Raw genomic sequence first — 16,583 nt, forward strand, 5'->3', positions numbered from 1 at the left:
TTTAAATATATTTATTCTATATACATACATATTCATATTACGTTACCTATTTAAAATATATTGTTTTTCTAAATGACAACGCTGTAAATCACGTTTTTGATTATTAAACAACGATGAACTTTTATTATGTCTTGTGCCTTGTAGTACATTTTCTATAGTTATCGTATCTTCGATTTTTTTGTTATCTTCGTTTGTTTGATTTTTTAATTCTACTACTTTATTTATAGGCAAGCTTAATGTAAGATTCTCAAAACGGTTTGATTCATCTATTGCTGAACGTTTACCACGTTTCGTTGATATATTAATTCTTTCTGCTATATCACTGCGTTCCTTTAAACGACCTACTTCTTCGAGACATCGTTCGTCGCTCTTTTTTTTGCATGTAAAGAATAAATCTGGATTATCATCGATGAAGTGTTTTATCTTTTTTAAATCAATACTTATTTTGAAACATGTTTCGATCATATTTCTGGTCTTATTCTCCGTTTTACAGTTTATATGATCTTCAAAACGTAACGTACGTTGAACCAATTTCGTGGAATCAAAAGAATCGTTTCTTATACCTACTTTGACGCTACGCTTTCCGGCTATACTACTTGTTATATGATCAGTATTTAAACTTTGAATATTTTGCATTATATCGCTACTGTTTCTAAAATATTTTTCAGTAGAATGTGCAGTCGCGTATGACGTTACATTAATACGTTCTTCTACATCAAAAGTACTCTCAGCGTTGTCAATCATATTAACGTTATTAACTAAATTCTCTCGATTACGCCATTTATTATCCTCTTCGATTACCTTAGACGCGTTGTATGCAAAATGCGTTGAATTCCCATCTTCACTTTGATTATTACTATTTGTAGAGATAATTGAATTATTTGTAATTAAAGTTGTACTCGTAATTAAATTATCTGCAATACTTTTACAAGGTGCTATTATTGGATCTAGATTCTCTTTTGCATCGTCACGATAGTTTTCGGATTGATCATTAATAAGCGCACCGTACTTGCTCTTGTCTTTATTACAGAGAGGCGAAAGTCGATGTAAAATATCTTCCGATCGAAAATTTGAAGAAGTTTCACCTTGCATTTTGAGAACTTTTTGTTGAACAGCCTTTCGTATAGATGCATCAAATTTAGTGTTCTTTTTCGTATTTGTTGTACTTTCCATATTAATATTTACAGAGAACTTATTGTACAAAGTCATCTGCACACCAATTATAAAGCATATAAATTATCTGGTATAAATATCTCATATACACCTTATATAATCAATGATAATAAATATACATATATTCAATGAAAATATAGTGCTACCTGTAGATTATTCGTATTATATACACGAAACTTTAGGTCACGTAAACGTATGTATTCCGGTATTAATCGAGAGTAATTATATTCAGTGTTTCTGTTCCTTCTTTCGTAGAAAACATCGTTGTACGTGGCATTTGATGTCCTATGTATTGAAATGGTTGCCCTACAATTCATAGAAATTGTTTATATATTCGCAATGTACGATCAAAGTTTATAAATTACTTACCAAATATTTTATCCGTATGAGAATATAAAAAAAAGCGTACAATTTAATATATACAGATTGATCAATTTAGAATATATTCATGATACGAATAAATGTTACAGATAAATGTTGAACGGTTTTTACATGCTTAGTTGTGTTAAATATAATTTATAACACTTACATCTCCGTATCGTTTTCTGATTTCCGCTGATCCGATCTGTGTGGTTTATCCGATTGTGGCTGGAAGTGATCCAATTTGATACATTCTTCTGTATCGATTCTTGTAGCCTTTGCGAAGCTTTTATATCCTGATTTAGCAGCAGGACTGGTGCCTGCATCCCCGTCACACTGTTAGAATTCCAAGTTATACATTCAAGAAAAGGTACGGGGAAATGAACACGAATAGCATAAACAAGTATAGCTTAATAACAAACGTTTTCATAAAAAATGTCTAAGTCCTCTTTAGTAGAATAGATTACATAAATATAGTATTTGGCCTGGTCACTAAAAGCAATCACAAAGACTAATATTATTATATCAAAAGATTTATTTGTGTCGTTGAATTATTACAAGACCAAGATTCTTTTCTTTTTTTTTTTTTAATTCTTGAAGCCAAATATTGCTTATACAATTGCTTATACTAAAGAGGACCTAAGTTGTCATTAAAAATGTTTATTAGTAAACTATACTTGTTTGTGCTACACATATTTATGTTTGTTTCCATAATTTGACAAGTAATAGATATTATTTGTTAAACAAATTGGTGATACCAATATCCCCGTACCCTACTTTTCAAGAAATTAACCCTTAAACTGCAGTTCGTAACAATTGTGTTTACATTTATTTGTATTAATTAACTAAAGTACTAGAAATAAGTACAGTATCTTCTTCATGATATATTAGGTCATTCCATAAATAATATTTCATATATATTCAAGAAACAAATAAATTATATTTTGTTAACTCTTAATCGAAACGTATAGTTTCCTTTGCTTTCTACAATTTTTTGTAGACTACTACTTAATTTATTAATTTATTAAAAACTACATATGGAATAACTCAATAATACTATCTAACTAAAGTACATGAAAGTAAAAGAAATGGTGTATTACATAAAAAACGTGCATCTTAAGAGAGCAAACAATTTAAGGGTTAATAATTCTAATATTAATTTTACAACATTATTCATATTTACATATAATATATTGCACAGGGTACAGAGCAAAGTAATTAAAATTCAAACACTTCTATACCTTTTCGTGCAAATAATATATAAAAAATATTTCATATTAATGTTATTGCGTTCATTTTTAATATAAAATAGGCAAAACATATTACTTACATTTCTTGTGTATTTTTCAATTTTCCTATTTTTGGGTATTGTATTCGTTTTATCCGCATGTTCGTTACATGCATTTGTGATATTATTCTCGACTCTTTTTTTATATTCTGATGAATTTGTAGGTATATCACTTACATCACACGATATGCCCTTTCCCACCGTAGAGTGTTCTGTATTATAGGTATGTTCATTTACTGAATAATTATTCGTATTATAGGACTGTATCGTTTGTATGTGTGACCGATCTCTGTTTATCATATTAGATACAGTCGCAGAAGTTTCATTCTTTTTATTATTGTCAATTTGTAGATAATTTTTAGCAAACGTAGAGGTTGAAACATTATTTACAGACGCAACCGAGCTTTCAGTATTTATAGTATTTTTAAACAGAAGAGACTGTTGCTCTTCTTTTTGCGTATTGAGGTTTCTTCTTATTCTTTTAGACATCTCTTCGGGCGAAGTTGTTGGATTCATTGCAGTATAGTCAAATTTTCTTTTTAAATGCGATACCAAACAATCATTTCGTGAGAGTAAAGATTGAGATACTGAATTATTATTTAACAATTCATTACTATTCTCTGATCTCGAGCACTCAATATTGTTGTTCTTTTGCTTTTCCGTGGCAGGCGATACATTTTCAAATTCTTCAGGCGTCAAAGACATTACATTTGTAATTTTGATTTTCGAAAAAATGTCCATAGGTTTATGTTGAGTTTCTCGGTTCAGCTGTATCGTGTCATTTAAAATATCAGATTTTACAACACCTTGCGAAACGTGTTCCTTCGCAACATCTGCAGTAACATTTAAGTTACTCGTCAAGAAATTATTATCATAATTTTGCTTCAAATTATTTTCTTGTACTAATTTCCCTACTGTAAGTAGACCATAATTTCGTATTATACAATTTTCTTTTACTTCTGTGGTATTATTCTTAGATGAAGATAAATTCTTTGTTTCAGTTCCATTAACACTAGGGATAATTAGTGTATCGTCTAGCGAATTGTCATTAACAATCTATAAAATATATGTAAGCATCATTATGAACATATAAATACATGACACCATCGTTGTATTTTATATACTTAATAGAACAATTTAATTAACGGGGTATTTAAATGACCTTACATATTACCTCTATACTATCGTCGTTATCGCTATCAAGCATGATTACAGTATCATTTGATGTAGTTGATAATGACTTGGAATATTCAGTCAATAAATTAACAGGTTGAGTGCATTTGTGGAATATATCATCTTTTAATAATTCTGATTTAGTCATAGAAGTTCCTTTAGTACTTGTAGATTCTTCTGGATGCTTCAAATTTAACATTGTACCAATTTTTATACTAGTTCCCTGCTTATTACTGTTGTTCAATTGCATCCTGGTTAACAAAGAAATATATTTCTTTTATACATAAAGAACTTCAATATAATACACTTAAATTGTAGTCATTATGAAGTTATAATAACATTTGCAATTCTCTAGCTGCTTTAAGTTGTTGTTTTATTTTAAATGTCTGTGGACCAGGACGTTGTTTCATAGTAGACATATACGATGTAGAGCTAGGAACTGATACATTTGACGTAAGTGGTACAGGTGATTCTTTTCCAACAGAAATATCACTTTCACTATCTTCTGAGTCACAATCATTCCTAATCAAACAGTTTTAAATATATAATAATTTCCTATTATATCCAGACTTGAAAACTACTAATGTATTTACTGTTTCAATTTCCTATTAATATTTTAATAATCTTAATTATCTAAAATTAATTATCCAAAGTCGAAAATAATCAATACATACTGTAATGTACTTCCAGTTGAATTTGAATTGGTCGTTTCCACGGATTTACCTACAAAAAAGGAAAAATATAATAAAACGTTAACAGAAAATTAATTTCTAATTAAGTTTATCGGTAAGTTTTATTAATAAAAAATGTATTATTTATTTATTACTTACCTAGTATAGATATACAGTCTAAACATTCCCAAACAGGATTCGCCCATTTTAGCTGTCCACAAGCCATATGAATTCCTTGGGAACCACAATTTCGACAAAGTGCCAACTCCCACTTTCTATCCAAATATATGTTTAAAAATGTAATAAAAGAAATAAAAAAAACGTCCTGTTTAATCATATAGGATGCTTGTTTCTATATATAGCACAACTGGAAAGAGAACGATACTACATGAATTATGTTTTCAACTTATTTTTTATCCGTTACTACTTTCCAGTTGTACCACCAGTTACAGAACACCTTATACAAAACATAGAGCATATTTTCACTTACGCGTTAAAACTTGTATAGTTTCTACCTTTAGGACAGAGACATATTGGAGCATCACAACGATCATGTCTATGTAAAAGTTCCTGAAACGCATTTGGCTCAAGTTCCCAAGAAGCATCTCTGAACAAGAATTATCTTATTAATCATTGCTCTCGATTCATATAATATAAAATATAGAAAATTAATTTTTCACTTACTGACTAGGAACGAAAATACCAAACTCTAGCATTGCTTTTTGAAATGTTATCTTATCATTACACAAGGGACACTTAAAAAAATAACCAGCACTCACAGCAAGTTGCTAAAACAAAATGTTTGTACTTTTTCATATGCATCTTTATGTGCTTAAAAAAAAATCAAACAATTTACATTAGTTCCTTACTTGAACACATTTTCTATGAAACCATGCATTTTTTTTACAACATGGTGCCCATATGGTATTAACTATATCACCCGAATTTACGCTATCATAACAAATGTAACATTTCATATCACTGGTGTTTGCCAATTCGTTTTTTATCTGAGGATCTATTTTCTGTTTCGGTCTATGGTGTTTACAAAATGACCTAAAAGATTATAACACAATATTTACACATTTCTAAAAAACATTAAACTTTAAACAAAAGACGAATCGAAAACTATTTACCTAAATTCACCAAAGAACTGATTTAAGGTTCCAGCCCTTAGCCCACAAGGATAATGAAATATTCGTTTACATTTGGTATTACAACATCCTAAAGTAGCACCATTTTTTTTACAAAACGAACATACCTTAAAAAATAAAAACATACATTTCAATTATGATAATTTGAGTTTTCTTCTCCATTTTTCTAGTTATATTTACATAATTATTTACCAATCTTTTTCCTCTACGAAGTTCTTTACGTATATCTAATGCTAAAAACCCTAAAATGCCTTCGTTATCTCTCCCTTTTTGTTCCATGTTTGATGATAAAAGCTACAAATTGTTAAACATATTTAAAACACTCGTATACATGCCACAGTGTCTAAATTTTTATCTAAATATTTATTTATATGTAAATTGTGTTGTAAAGTTTATACCAAGCAATAATAATGGGTAACAATATCACCATGTGTGTAGATCTTTCCGAACTCTAGTTCATTGTCTTCCGATAACCCACAGAAACAGCAAACGCTACTGCTAGGTAATTTATTACGCCTCGACATTGTATCTACTAAAAAAATCCATCACATAATGAATTTACAATAAAATACATTAAGAACTAACACTTAATATTAATTAAATAAATTCAACATACATGTAAAGCATGATACAATATATAACATTGTGTTACGATAAGAATATCTGTGCGTTTGATTGGTAAAACAACAGTAGATATTCATAATACTAAACATGTGTAAATAAGTAAAACGATCATTATACGTACGAATTTTTTGAATGCTCTTTCGTAATGCCGTGATAGACTTTGACGGAAATTATATATTAAAATTATTGTATAAACTTTTTTCTGTATGAATACATGTTCAACAAAATTTCGATCGCAATGCTTATGTTCATATTGCGATTTGTAGAATGTCGGCGAAACGAATAGTCATAATGATGCTAATTAGATACGACATTTAACGTAATTAAAACAACATTTGTTTATGAATAACACAATCAGCTAATCTACATAGAAATGATAATTTCTAAATTTCAATAAGTTTGACGATGGAATCGCTTATTTATCACTTAATTAAAAGTCGTTATTTTCAAAATAACACTGCGCGGGAAAATCATTTATAAGAGATGACACCAAATGCAATTTCTAACAAAAATACATGTATTTTAATCATGATACAGATTTTGTATCCACATATTTTTCTAATTTAACGAGTAGAACTTCATTTAATTCAACCGATTAATTGAAGTTTCCAGCAAAAAGCATGAACAACTACTCCTCTTCTACGGGAAATCATAAACTACTGAATACCGATAGGTAACATAAACAAAATAGAATGATTCTAGTAATGACCTTTCCAAAAGTCAACACTAGAGGGCTAACAGTAGCAAAATTTAAGGTTAAATGATTCTAGGGGTTTTACTGATACCTTTGCAACTCCTCCAATAGAATGTTCGTTCAATGCAGAATATGAAACCGGACACTAGGCGTAGTGACGATAGACGGAACCTTCGGTGCACAGTCGACCGGGAACTCTTCGTTCCACCATCTTTCATTATGCCGGATCACGCGTAAATGAACTCGGTAGTTCTCGTACAGTTTCGGAGAGCCGACAAAGGCAAACTGATGCATGCCCTCTTTCTCGATTCTCCGAAGATGCCCGAAGTAACTTCGGAGAGTCGACAAAGACAAACTGATGCATGCCCTCTTTCTCGATTCTCCGAAGATGCCCGAAGTAACTTCGGAGAGTCGACAAAGACAAACTGATGCATGCGCCTCTTTCTCGATTCTCCGAAGATGCCCGAAGTAACTTCGGAGAGTCGACAAAGGCAAACTGATGCATGCCCTCTTTCTCGATTCTCCGAAGTTGCCCGAAGTAATTTCGGAGAGTCTCGTGGGAGTCGAGAGAGAAAGACGCTCACATTTGCTTTCTCGCTCTTGAACCAAATGTTGTTAACCTTACCTTACGGAACTATCGCTAATAACTAATTAATTAGAGCGTGGAGCGTTGTAAAATCGATCCTTGAGTGTTGTCAAGGGTCTATACTAGATTCTTCGATTCTAAAAGTTCAGATTTTAATCCCAGAAAAGGAGTAATCAAGGTAGCGCGTATCAGGAGTAGGAGGAGCGGGGGAATCTGTACTCCGGATACCTCCTCTAACATTCTGTGATCCTGGCACGATTTTAGCAGTACGAATCCCTGATATTAGATGTCGACACTATTTTAGACACTTTTTAGCGCAATATTAAAAAAACATATCGCTTCCAGTAATCGTTTATAACTTATTAATTACATGAAAAATATGTAGAAAAATATTTGGTTTAGTTATAAGGGATTATGAAACTTTAGAATTTGTAAAAAGTAGGAAATTATTGAGAAAAGTAGTGGGGAATGTAAATGAGGAACATGTATTAACTGGTAGCACAGGACCAGTGCCCAGAGGAAATTTAAATAGTAACAAAATTCGATTGCTCGAGATGTATTAGGCTTCGAGCTATATGCAAACCTCTATTGTTTTACGTTCCTTTCTTCTGTAAGGAGAGTTTCACCATTATAAACAATATTGTTCAAGTAAGGTATTTGAATGAGATCTCTTCGAGCTTGAGCTAAACGATATAAAACCGGGCAATCCAATGATTCGCATTTTGCATCCTCCAAGTAACCAGTACAAGACTGACAAATCTAAAAAAAAGATTTAAATAAACATACAAAAACTTATATCTATATTTATAAAAGTTGTACATATATTTACTGCATTAAGTCCGGAATGAGTTCGTTCCAGCCATCTCATTTTCTCATGCAGAATAGTCACTGTTTGACTTGAATTTGTCATACACTTGTTGCAGATATCCTTCTGCGTTTGATCTCCACAAACGACACACATGACGGAACTAAAAAATTGTCGAATAGTTGACTTTTGATTATCTGTAAACAGACTGACTGCTTTATCAAGCGTTTGTCGATGGGACATTTCCCTGTGCCTGGAACAAAGTGTAATTTCAATCTTTAGAATAATGCATTGTAAATTTAAAAAAAGAAAAATTCAGCATCCACTGTACCATGTATTGACATCAATCCCGACTAGGTTTAAACATCGATTAAGGGGTGGTATAATCACTTTCGTTATATAATATATAGAATTTGGATTCAAGCCCTCATCTAGAATCACTTCCATGGGAGTTCGCACACAGTGGATAAGCGGTTGATTTGGTGCGCCTGCTACTATAACGTATCGTACTCGTTCTCCTGTACGAGGTATTGCTCGAGGATCTTTCCGAATTAATCTTCGTGTTAATTCTAACGCGGGTACGCAAGCACTGGCTTTATAGCCTCGTAAACCACGAAATTCCTTTGCAAATGTTAAATCTTGAATTGATATTTTTTTGCGTAAAATTTTATCAAACTGCCTGGTGACATACAGCTTTAATAAGGAAAGATCTTTAGTATCGAATAAAATCTTCAATGATTTCTCGAGTATCTAACATGTAAAATAAGTACCATTAGTTATATTTTACAAAGGGACTTTAAATTATTCAACTTACTTTAGCCACAGCCGGGCAACCATCTCTACGGACAGTTTCAATACCCTTAGCTAAATATTCGGGTTCTTTTTGTTCGAGAAATTCATACATGTAACCACAATATCTCTTTTTAGTCTAAATATAAAAAAATTTCTTAAAATAACATTACATATTTTTACTAATCTATTAAATACTAATACAGTAAAGTAAGTTATTACTTGTAGTATGGATGGTTGTAGAATTTTTTCAAATTTAAGTTTTATAGGTGGAGGGTTAGCTGCAGTGACAGTATCAGCAATTTCCGCTCCGATAATAAATGCATCTTCTCTTGATTTTCCAGGCAAAAGGATAAATAACGAATCTGTATCTCCATAAACGACTTGTGCTCCCCATTTTGGCGTAGATTCTACAATTTTAATCGCTCGTTCTAATGTTTCTCTGCCTTTACTAACGACACTGTCTCCAACCTGTAATAATAATTATAATTAATTTTATACAGAGTGGAATAGAAATTCTGCGCATCTGAAATATTTCAATCACTTTTAAATAAACATACTTCGATACAGGGCATTCTTCCACTAAAATTAGCAGCCGTATAGCCATAAGTAACGTTTGCAATTAATTTCAGACCTAATTGTTGCGAATGAAGAACACGTTGCAACACACGATTTTTATTTCCATGGATTTTCATGGATTCTTTTACCATTAGCCGTGTATTTAAAATTTCTGTGAGCATACGCGGCAGTATTCCTAGTCGTACTTCTGGTTTGACAAAAGCTACCCCGCAAGGCGTGAAGTTTATTTTTCCTTGTAATTTTTCCGCGGTACTTTTTGTCACTTTTAACGTAGCTGCGCCAAACTCAAACGGTTCGTGGCTAGAAACAGAAAGAGGGAACTATTTGTACATTCATTTTGTTTCTAATGAGAAAGCTAACAATGTTAATACAATACTTACTGGCCAATATGTTCTATACGGCCTAAACAAGTAGAGAAACAATAATTATAAGCAATAATAATGCTTGGGTACAAGCTTTGAAAATCAAGAACTATCAATGGATCGGTATAAAATGCAGATTTTGGTTCCATGATAAGTGGTAGGGATTCAGGTGCTCGCATTTTAGCTCGTTGTTGCACGGATGGTGAGATAGGAATGTAATTCAATGGTTTTGCAAGTCTCAACATCATCGACTCGACTCGAAACTGAGAGCCTCGCGAGAAAACTTCGTAAAACTGTATTCCAAAAAGTCGTGCATGTTCACATGTTCGTCCTACGCATTTATAAAGTATGAAATAGATTGTAAAATTGTACGCAATGTCATTTAATGGAAACTTATCATATAATGAATAGTACGAACCAATAATATCAAGCTGTATCAATATTCTCAGCGTACCAACAACTCTCGTAACATAATGCATTATAACTCTCCATTGCATCGTTACATTTTTATGTTTCCACCACTCAGTTAAAGTTTGAAAAGTAGGACACGAAATTCTTTCATGTAAAACGTTATACATTATATTTTCAAATGTGTAATTCAATAACGCTATAAAAAACATGGATATGATTTCATAAGTTTGTAAATTTTTCATGCTTCTAAAACATATATACTTATTTTACCTATTTCATGTCGCATTATTCTCCAAACATCAAGAATAATTCGACCAGGTATTTTTGCATCATATAAATTGTCTTTGTCTGATGTTTGTCCTTTATACGTAGGAGTAACGTTTGAGATTCTCGAAATCTGCCATATGAAGTCATTAAATCCAATATTGGAAGCTCTCTGCAGAATGTAACCCCACGAAAGGGATTCTATCTCCCATCCGACTAAAATATCTGGATCACAGTGTCTAATCAATATTACAAGACTTTTTAATAAATCCTCTTCGCTCGATACGTATGATGTAGGGCATGTAGTACCAATTGAATAAATGGTTTTTAATTTTGAATTATCTGTACAAGAATTTACAACAATGGCACCTGAAACGATATTATTACTGTTAATCACGAATCTTAAAAACATTCTAAAATAATATTTTTATGTATACCATGTTCCATTTGTTCGGTATGTGAGGATAATGGGACATCGTTATGAATAGCATAGAATATTGCTTCGATCGAATCATGTTCTGGATCAGGAAGAAGTTTGTCACGTGAAACAACATGCACTTCCAAAGATAATAGTGTTAGATATTGATGCTGTAATAATTTAAATATGAAATATGAGGAATATTTAATATAGAAGTACTATTTCGTACAGGAGAGAAATTGAATTTCAAAGTGAATATTTACCACGGATAGCCCTCTGGCATTTTGAAAATTTTCGTCTGCGATGTTACCACTATGTTCTTTGACAGTGTATTCAATCTGCCCATACGAAACTCCAAAACGTTGCTGTGTATCATTATTTTTATATAACAATGGATTTTCAAGCATTTTTTGTAAAGAATGATTGGGAGTATCATTAGATTCTCTGGAACATTGTGAACTATTAGTAATTTTCAACTCTTCTCTTCTATCTTTATTATTATCAATGATCGTTCTATTAACTGTACTATGTTCTTCGATATCAACATGTTCTATTATATTTTTATCACAATTTGAGTCTGATAAATTTAATTTTGTCTTCTTGGCATTGTTTATAATACTTGAATTATTTTTTATTTCTGTACTTTTATTATTTCTTTTTAATAAATATTCTTTGGCCCGTAACCAAGTTTTAATGCTTTTTGCGGTCGGTGGATGAATAAGAGGCTGAATTGTTACTGAATTATATCCTGCAAGTACTCTTTTTATATCAAAAGACTTTATACTTGCTCCGGAAGGATAAAACTCATTTATTTTAATTCTACGCCAAAGTTTAATACCTGTAACTCTGTTCAAGCTAGATTTAAATGAAATCAAATCGTTAATGTTCTTTTTATTTGAATTTTCTTTTTGTTTTATAAGATCAATTTTATTACTAAAAAATGGTCCGCTTGATTTACATTTTGAAATGTCATATGTTTTCATGCTGTCTATAATTCTTTCTCTGCTTGGTGGATTAAATCTCGTAGTAATAGTCACTAATTTATCTTTTGTAATATCACCTACAGTTTCTACACACACAGAACTGAAATTGTTTAATTCTGATTCCAATTTCTTGTTAAGATACTGCGTATACATCATATTACAAATATTTTCTTCGTCTTCAAGGGGTATTTCAAATCTTTCTTCTTCGTTCTCTTCCGTTGAATCATGCGAAAGATTCTCTAAGTATAAATCTACATTACTTTTGGATACATTAAGTAACTTATGTTCACAATTTATTTTCTCGTCCTTCCTTGTGCACGTTATTACGGAACATTTATGATTAGCAAAACCATCGTTTTCAGATGATTTATTTGTTATTTTTTCTGCTAAAGACAAATGTTCAGAATGACTTTCATCAATATCATCCTTCATAGGATCGATTTCCTTTTCATTAATATTAAAAAAACTTAATCGTTTACGAACCTCTTTATTAGTTTTAGGTGTAAAATGTTGTACATACTTTGTTTCTAATGTATCATATTCCTTTTTCTCTGAATCAATAAACGCCTTATTTATATTTATACTACGTGCACTAAAAATTCACAAAAACCAAATGTTTAGTTAAACTTTTACAAAATAGAAATATTAAATTTAATACACTTACATATCGTTACATTTATCGAGGCACGGTTCGTTAATACTTTCACATCTGTTTCTTTCAGAGTACACTGAAAAATATGACACACATATATAATGCATGTCTAATTATAATAAAAGTACATTACGTACCTCGTATTGTCTCAGAAGGCAGACCATAAACGTTATCATAAGGCAAATTCATTTCTAATTGATGTCTATTCCGTTTTGGGGTAATACAAGTTGATTTTGAACTACATGGTTCATTTCTTGTAGAATAATTTTGTTCTAAATTTTTATTTGCTTTTGGAGATATTATCTTTATATTCAGCGGAGAATATTTCCTTGATAAAGAATGAGGACTTTGTAAGCCTCTTATTTTGGTTGGGGTGCACTGCGATTCATTTTGTAATAAATCTGAATTGATTTTATACCGTTTACTAGGAGACTCCAAACCAGAGTTTTCAACTCCCAGCCTCCGTTTTTTCAATGTAGGATTAACAACATTAACTTCATTTTTAGATTTTGTGCTCGACTTATAAGCACAAATGCGTTTTTCTTGTCTTTCAATGGTAACATCTTGATCTAATTCAGAATCAGAACTATCAACAGTATTACCATCAAATGCCGGTATATTGAAATGTAACTCGTTACAATAAATTTGTTTAGAATAATTTTCGTTAATATCCGCTGTACGCTTTAAACTTATACAATTAATTAATGATAATGCATGTTCTACCTCATCTACATCATAAACATCTAAATCTTGATGATCTAATTGAGACTCATTTAACATTTTCCCAGAATATGCATACGATACATTTTGTTCGATAACTTGCATTGATTTCCTTTGTTTCCTTTTATATTTATGTGTTTGTTTTTTACTCGATTCAATGAGCATTGTGCAACCACTTATTCCCTTCTGTTTTTCTAATTTATTAGTGACCAAATTTTTTGATAATTCTTTTCCACTTGTTAAAAGCAAATCATTTGAACCATCATATTGTGGAAAATCTGATAAAAATATCTCTTTAATATCATCTTCGAGCGTAATAGCTGTTTCTTTGCAATTTTCAACTTCAGCTATACTTGATTGACTAGGCGATTTAGTAACTGAATTCCACGAACTAAGACTATTTAAATCAAGGCTCGTAATATTTAGATCTTCAACTTCGTCTTCATTATCCTCTTTGATTTGATCGGTCAATATAGAATACTGAGAACCCAACATACTATCATCATCTACAATTTTTTCTTCTTCGCTCGATCCTGCTAAATTAACTAACATTTCCAATAAATGTATATCTTCAGCATCCACTATAAATAACATACGTTGCAATTTTAATAAAAAAAAAATTATTCATAATCCTGAGAAAGATTTATTTACTGTTTGATATTATTACTTACATATACTAGCCTCTATGCTTTTATCTAGAGATAAAGTTTGTTTCAATATATCAGAGTTATCAAAACTTAGGAGCTGGTTGTTCAAACCTATTTCTCTTTTATTTCCTTCATTTACTGTACATAATTTGAAATGATCTAACACGGACGAAGCATTAATTGAATTATCTTCATTTTCTACTTCTAGAGGATAACTGAGTGTATTTGATGTTACTGATGATGCAGTTTCATTGATCTGAACATAGAAGCAAATTAAAATAGATTAAAAGAATTCCTCGAGAATTTAAAATACCTGTTGCTATACCTGTGAAATAATTTGTAGCCTTTGTTCTAATCTTTTCTCTTGATAAATATCGTTATCTGTTACAGTATAAACTCTATTATTAGACTTTGAATATAATAGTTGTGATTCAGCATCTTGAAAACCTGCAGCTGCTCTTCTACATTTTTCATTGCTCCAAATTGCTGCAATACCAGGATTTAAATCTAAAGCATTTTTTATTTCTTGCCTATTGAGTATTTCAATTGCTTGCGCATCTACTTCCAATTTGCATGTACTCTGTCTAACGACAGATGTAGGCAAATACATTTGTGAATTGGATAAAGATGACAAGTTTTCATCCTGGAAATTTTCTTTTGATTCTGTGCATGTACGTTGTCTATGTTTAACGTTCGTTAAATTTATTAAACTCATACCATAAAGATTATAGTCTATCATAAATTGCAGAATAAAAGGAATATGAGCTTCGTATGGTTGCAAATTTTGATTAAGTACTGTGCCATTCTAAAATAAAATATTAATTACCATCATGAGACTCTCTTTAGCGAAGAACACTATACTTATCAATGCAAAGATTATTTACCTCTAAAAGATTAGCTGCTCGCTTAACCATTACTGGATTATAAAAGTAAATTTTTAAAAATAAATGTTCTTTCTCATGAAATCCGTAAATAGGACTGAAACAAACATTTCATATAATAAAATATATTAACATAGACAATGTATGTAATGTTCTCTTACATTCCAGAAACTCTTTGAACATTATAAACATGTTGAGTGCTAGACGTTGTTGATCCCAGAGATGCATTGATTGCAGAATCTATAGCTGTAGCTAATTTATACATGAAACTATCGATATTGTCTTTTATTGTACATGGCACATAAATGTATGGAAACACATTGTGTATATGTAAACACGTTTTTATTCCTAAATATAACGCAGAAAAAATATAATATTGTAATTACTTTTTACCAACGAATTCCGTTCAAATAATATTGCAATTTACCAAAAGGAGTAGAGCCAAATATTCTAATGACTGGAACTTGTCTAATGTCTGACCCACGAAAATGTGAAAATGTTATGTCCATATCAGGTATAGGAACCGATTGGTAACTATCTAACGTTACCAAACTAACAGAGAACATGCTTGATGTCTGTAAATAAAATATTTGTTTATACTTGGAAAGAAAAAACAAATAAAAATACTTTATTGGAAACTCATACTCCGTAGTTATGTTTTATGAATTTTAATATATTACGTACTTTTTAGTACTTCCTAACGATTCCTACATAGTCATATAGATAACACATGAAAGTCAAGGTTATGTTTACAGTTTACCACCAATATCACATTGCAAGTTATTACATATTGTAAATACACATATTTTATGTTTTATCACAGCCGACTCCAGTACTAGCTATGCTAAATGAGAAACAATAAAGTAAAATCTTTCTTCTTAAAACGTTTAAAATTACATCTACTATTAAGGTTATTACGATACGTTTTCATGTCCCAATAAACTGTCTCGACAGTGTACCGGTTTCTCGACTATATTGTATACAATTGAATATTATTATAATATTTAATTTTATTCATATTATTCACGAAATAATAAAATTTGTTGCCAGAAAATCAAAATTGTACGTCACTGCCTATATACTTTATACCTACAATTGTACATAAAATTCACTCGATACACAAGATGGCGGACACTTTTGGGACCAATATATATATATATAATGGAGATACAAATTCAAAGTTTATATTTATAACATTTTTTTATTTTATTACAATTCAACTTTCTTAAGTGTTTTGTTGTCTTTTTTGTATACTTGACAATATAAATTATATAAATGTATATTTATTTTATCATACAAAAGACATTTGAAATATTTAATTCTAATAATGATTTTGTAAATATAATCCATAA

The 16,583-nt window shown here is 30.8% G+C and overlaps 2 protein-coding genes across 2 annotated transcripts; both read right to left on the reverse strand.

Moving 5' to 3' along the window:
* Positions 1-42: 42 nt before the first annotated feature.
* On the reverse strand, positions 43-7,046 carry LOC122395872 (reticulocyte-binding protein 2-like). The gene is made up of 15 exons (XM_043393783.1): positions 6,433-7,046; positions 6,215-6,348; positions 6,009-6,110; positions 5,799-5,923; positions 5,535-5,718; positions 5,350-5,453; positions 5,156-5,272; positions 4,825-4,940; positions 4,669-4,717; positions 4,334-4,516; positions 3,996-4,245; positions 2,864-3,877; positions 1,703-1,869; positions 1,320-1,479; positions 43-1,209 (listed from the first exon to the last, which is right to left on the reverse strand). Exons 1-15 carry the CDS (start codon positions 6,527-6,529, stop codon positions 43-45), a joined length of 3,969 nt encoding a protein of 1,322 aa, XP_043249718.1. The 5' UTR covers positions 6,530-7,046.
* A 1,143-nt stretch (positions 7,047-8,189) lies between these two features.
* LOC122395590 (DNA polymerase zeta catalytic subunit) lies at positions 8,190-16,229 on the reverse strand. The gene is made up of 19 exons (XM_043393280.1): positions 15,916-16,229; positions 15,659-15,806; positions 15,393-15,579; positions 15,235-15,328; positions 14,676-15,155; positions 14,375-14,606; positions 13,121-14,284; positions 12,996-13,059; positions 11,612-12,923; positions 11,368-11,518; positions 10,937-11,299; positions 10,674-10,862; positions 10,274-10,586; positions 9,875-10,193; positions 9,537-9,785; positions 9,340-9,453; positions 8,857-9,275; positions 8,550-8,778; positions 8,190-8,479 (listed from the first exon to the last, which is right to left on the reverse strand). The coding sequence occupies exons 2-19, from the start codon at positions 15,795-15,797 to the stop codon at positions 8,306-8,308; spliced, it is 6,192 nt and encodes a 2,063-aa protein (XP_043249215.1). The 5' UTR covers positions 15,798-15,806; positions 15,916-16,229; the 3' UTR covers positions 8,190-8,305.
* Positions 16,230-16,583: the final 354 nt, after the last annotated feature.

This window comes from Colletes gigas, unplaced genomic scaffold (genome assembly GCF_013123115.1).
Source record: "Colletes gigas isolate AHSC1104 unplaced genomic scaffold, ASM1312311v1 Colletes_gigas_Sc00006, whole genome shotgun sequence".
Classification (NCBI taxonomy): Eukaryota; Metazoa; Arthropoda; class Insecta; order Hymenoptera; family Colletidae; genus Colletes; species Colletes gigas.

Excerpts from the sequence above, each read along its gene's own strand:
- LOC122395872 (XM_043393783.1), bottom strand. The coding sequence starts at position 6,529 with ATGTTTAGTATTATGAATATCTACTGTTGTTTTACCAATCAAACGCAC. Across the intron at positions 6,349-6,432 it reads TATTGTATCATGCTTTACAT|TAGATACAATGTCGAGGCGT; the intron begins GTATGTTGAATT and ends GGATTTTTTTAG. Across the intron at positions 1,870-2,863 it reads TTGAAAAATACACAAGAAAT|TGTGACGGGGATGCAGGCAC; the intron begins GTAAGTAATATG and ends GAATTCTAACAG.
- LOC122395590 (XM_043393280.1), bottom strand. The coding sequence starts at position 15,797 with ATGTTCTCTGTTAGTTTGGTAACGTTAGATAGTTACCAATCGGTTCCT. Across the intron at positions 13,060-13,120 it reads GCCTTCTGAGACAATACGAG|TGTACTCTGAAAGAAACAGA; the intron begins GTACGTAATGTA and ends CATATTTTTCAG. Across the intron at positions 10,863-10,936 it reads AATAATGCGACATGAAATAG|CGTTATTGAATTACACATTT; the intron begins GTAAAATAAGTA and ends TGTTTTTTATAG.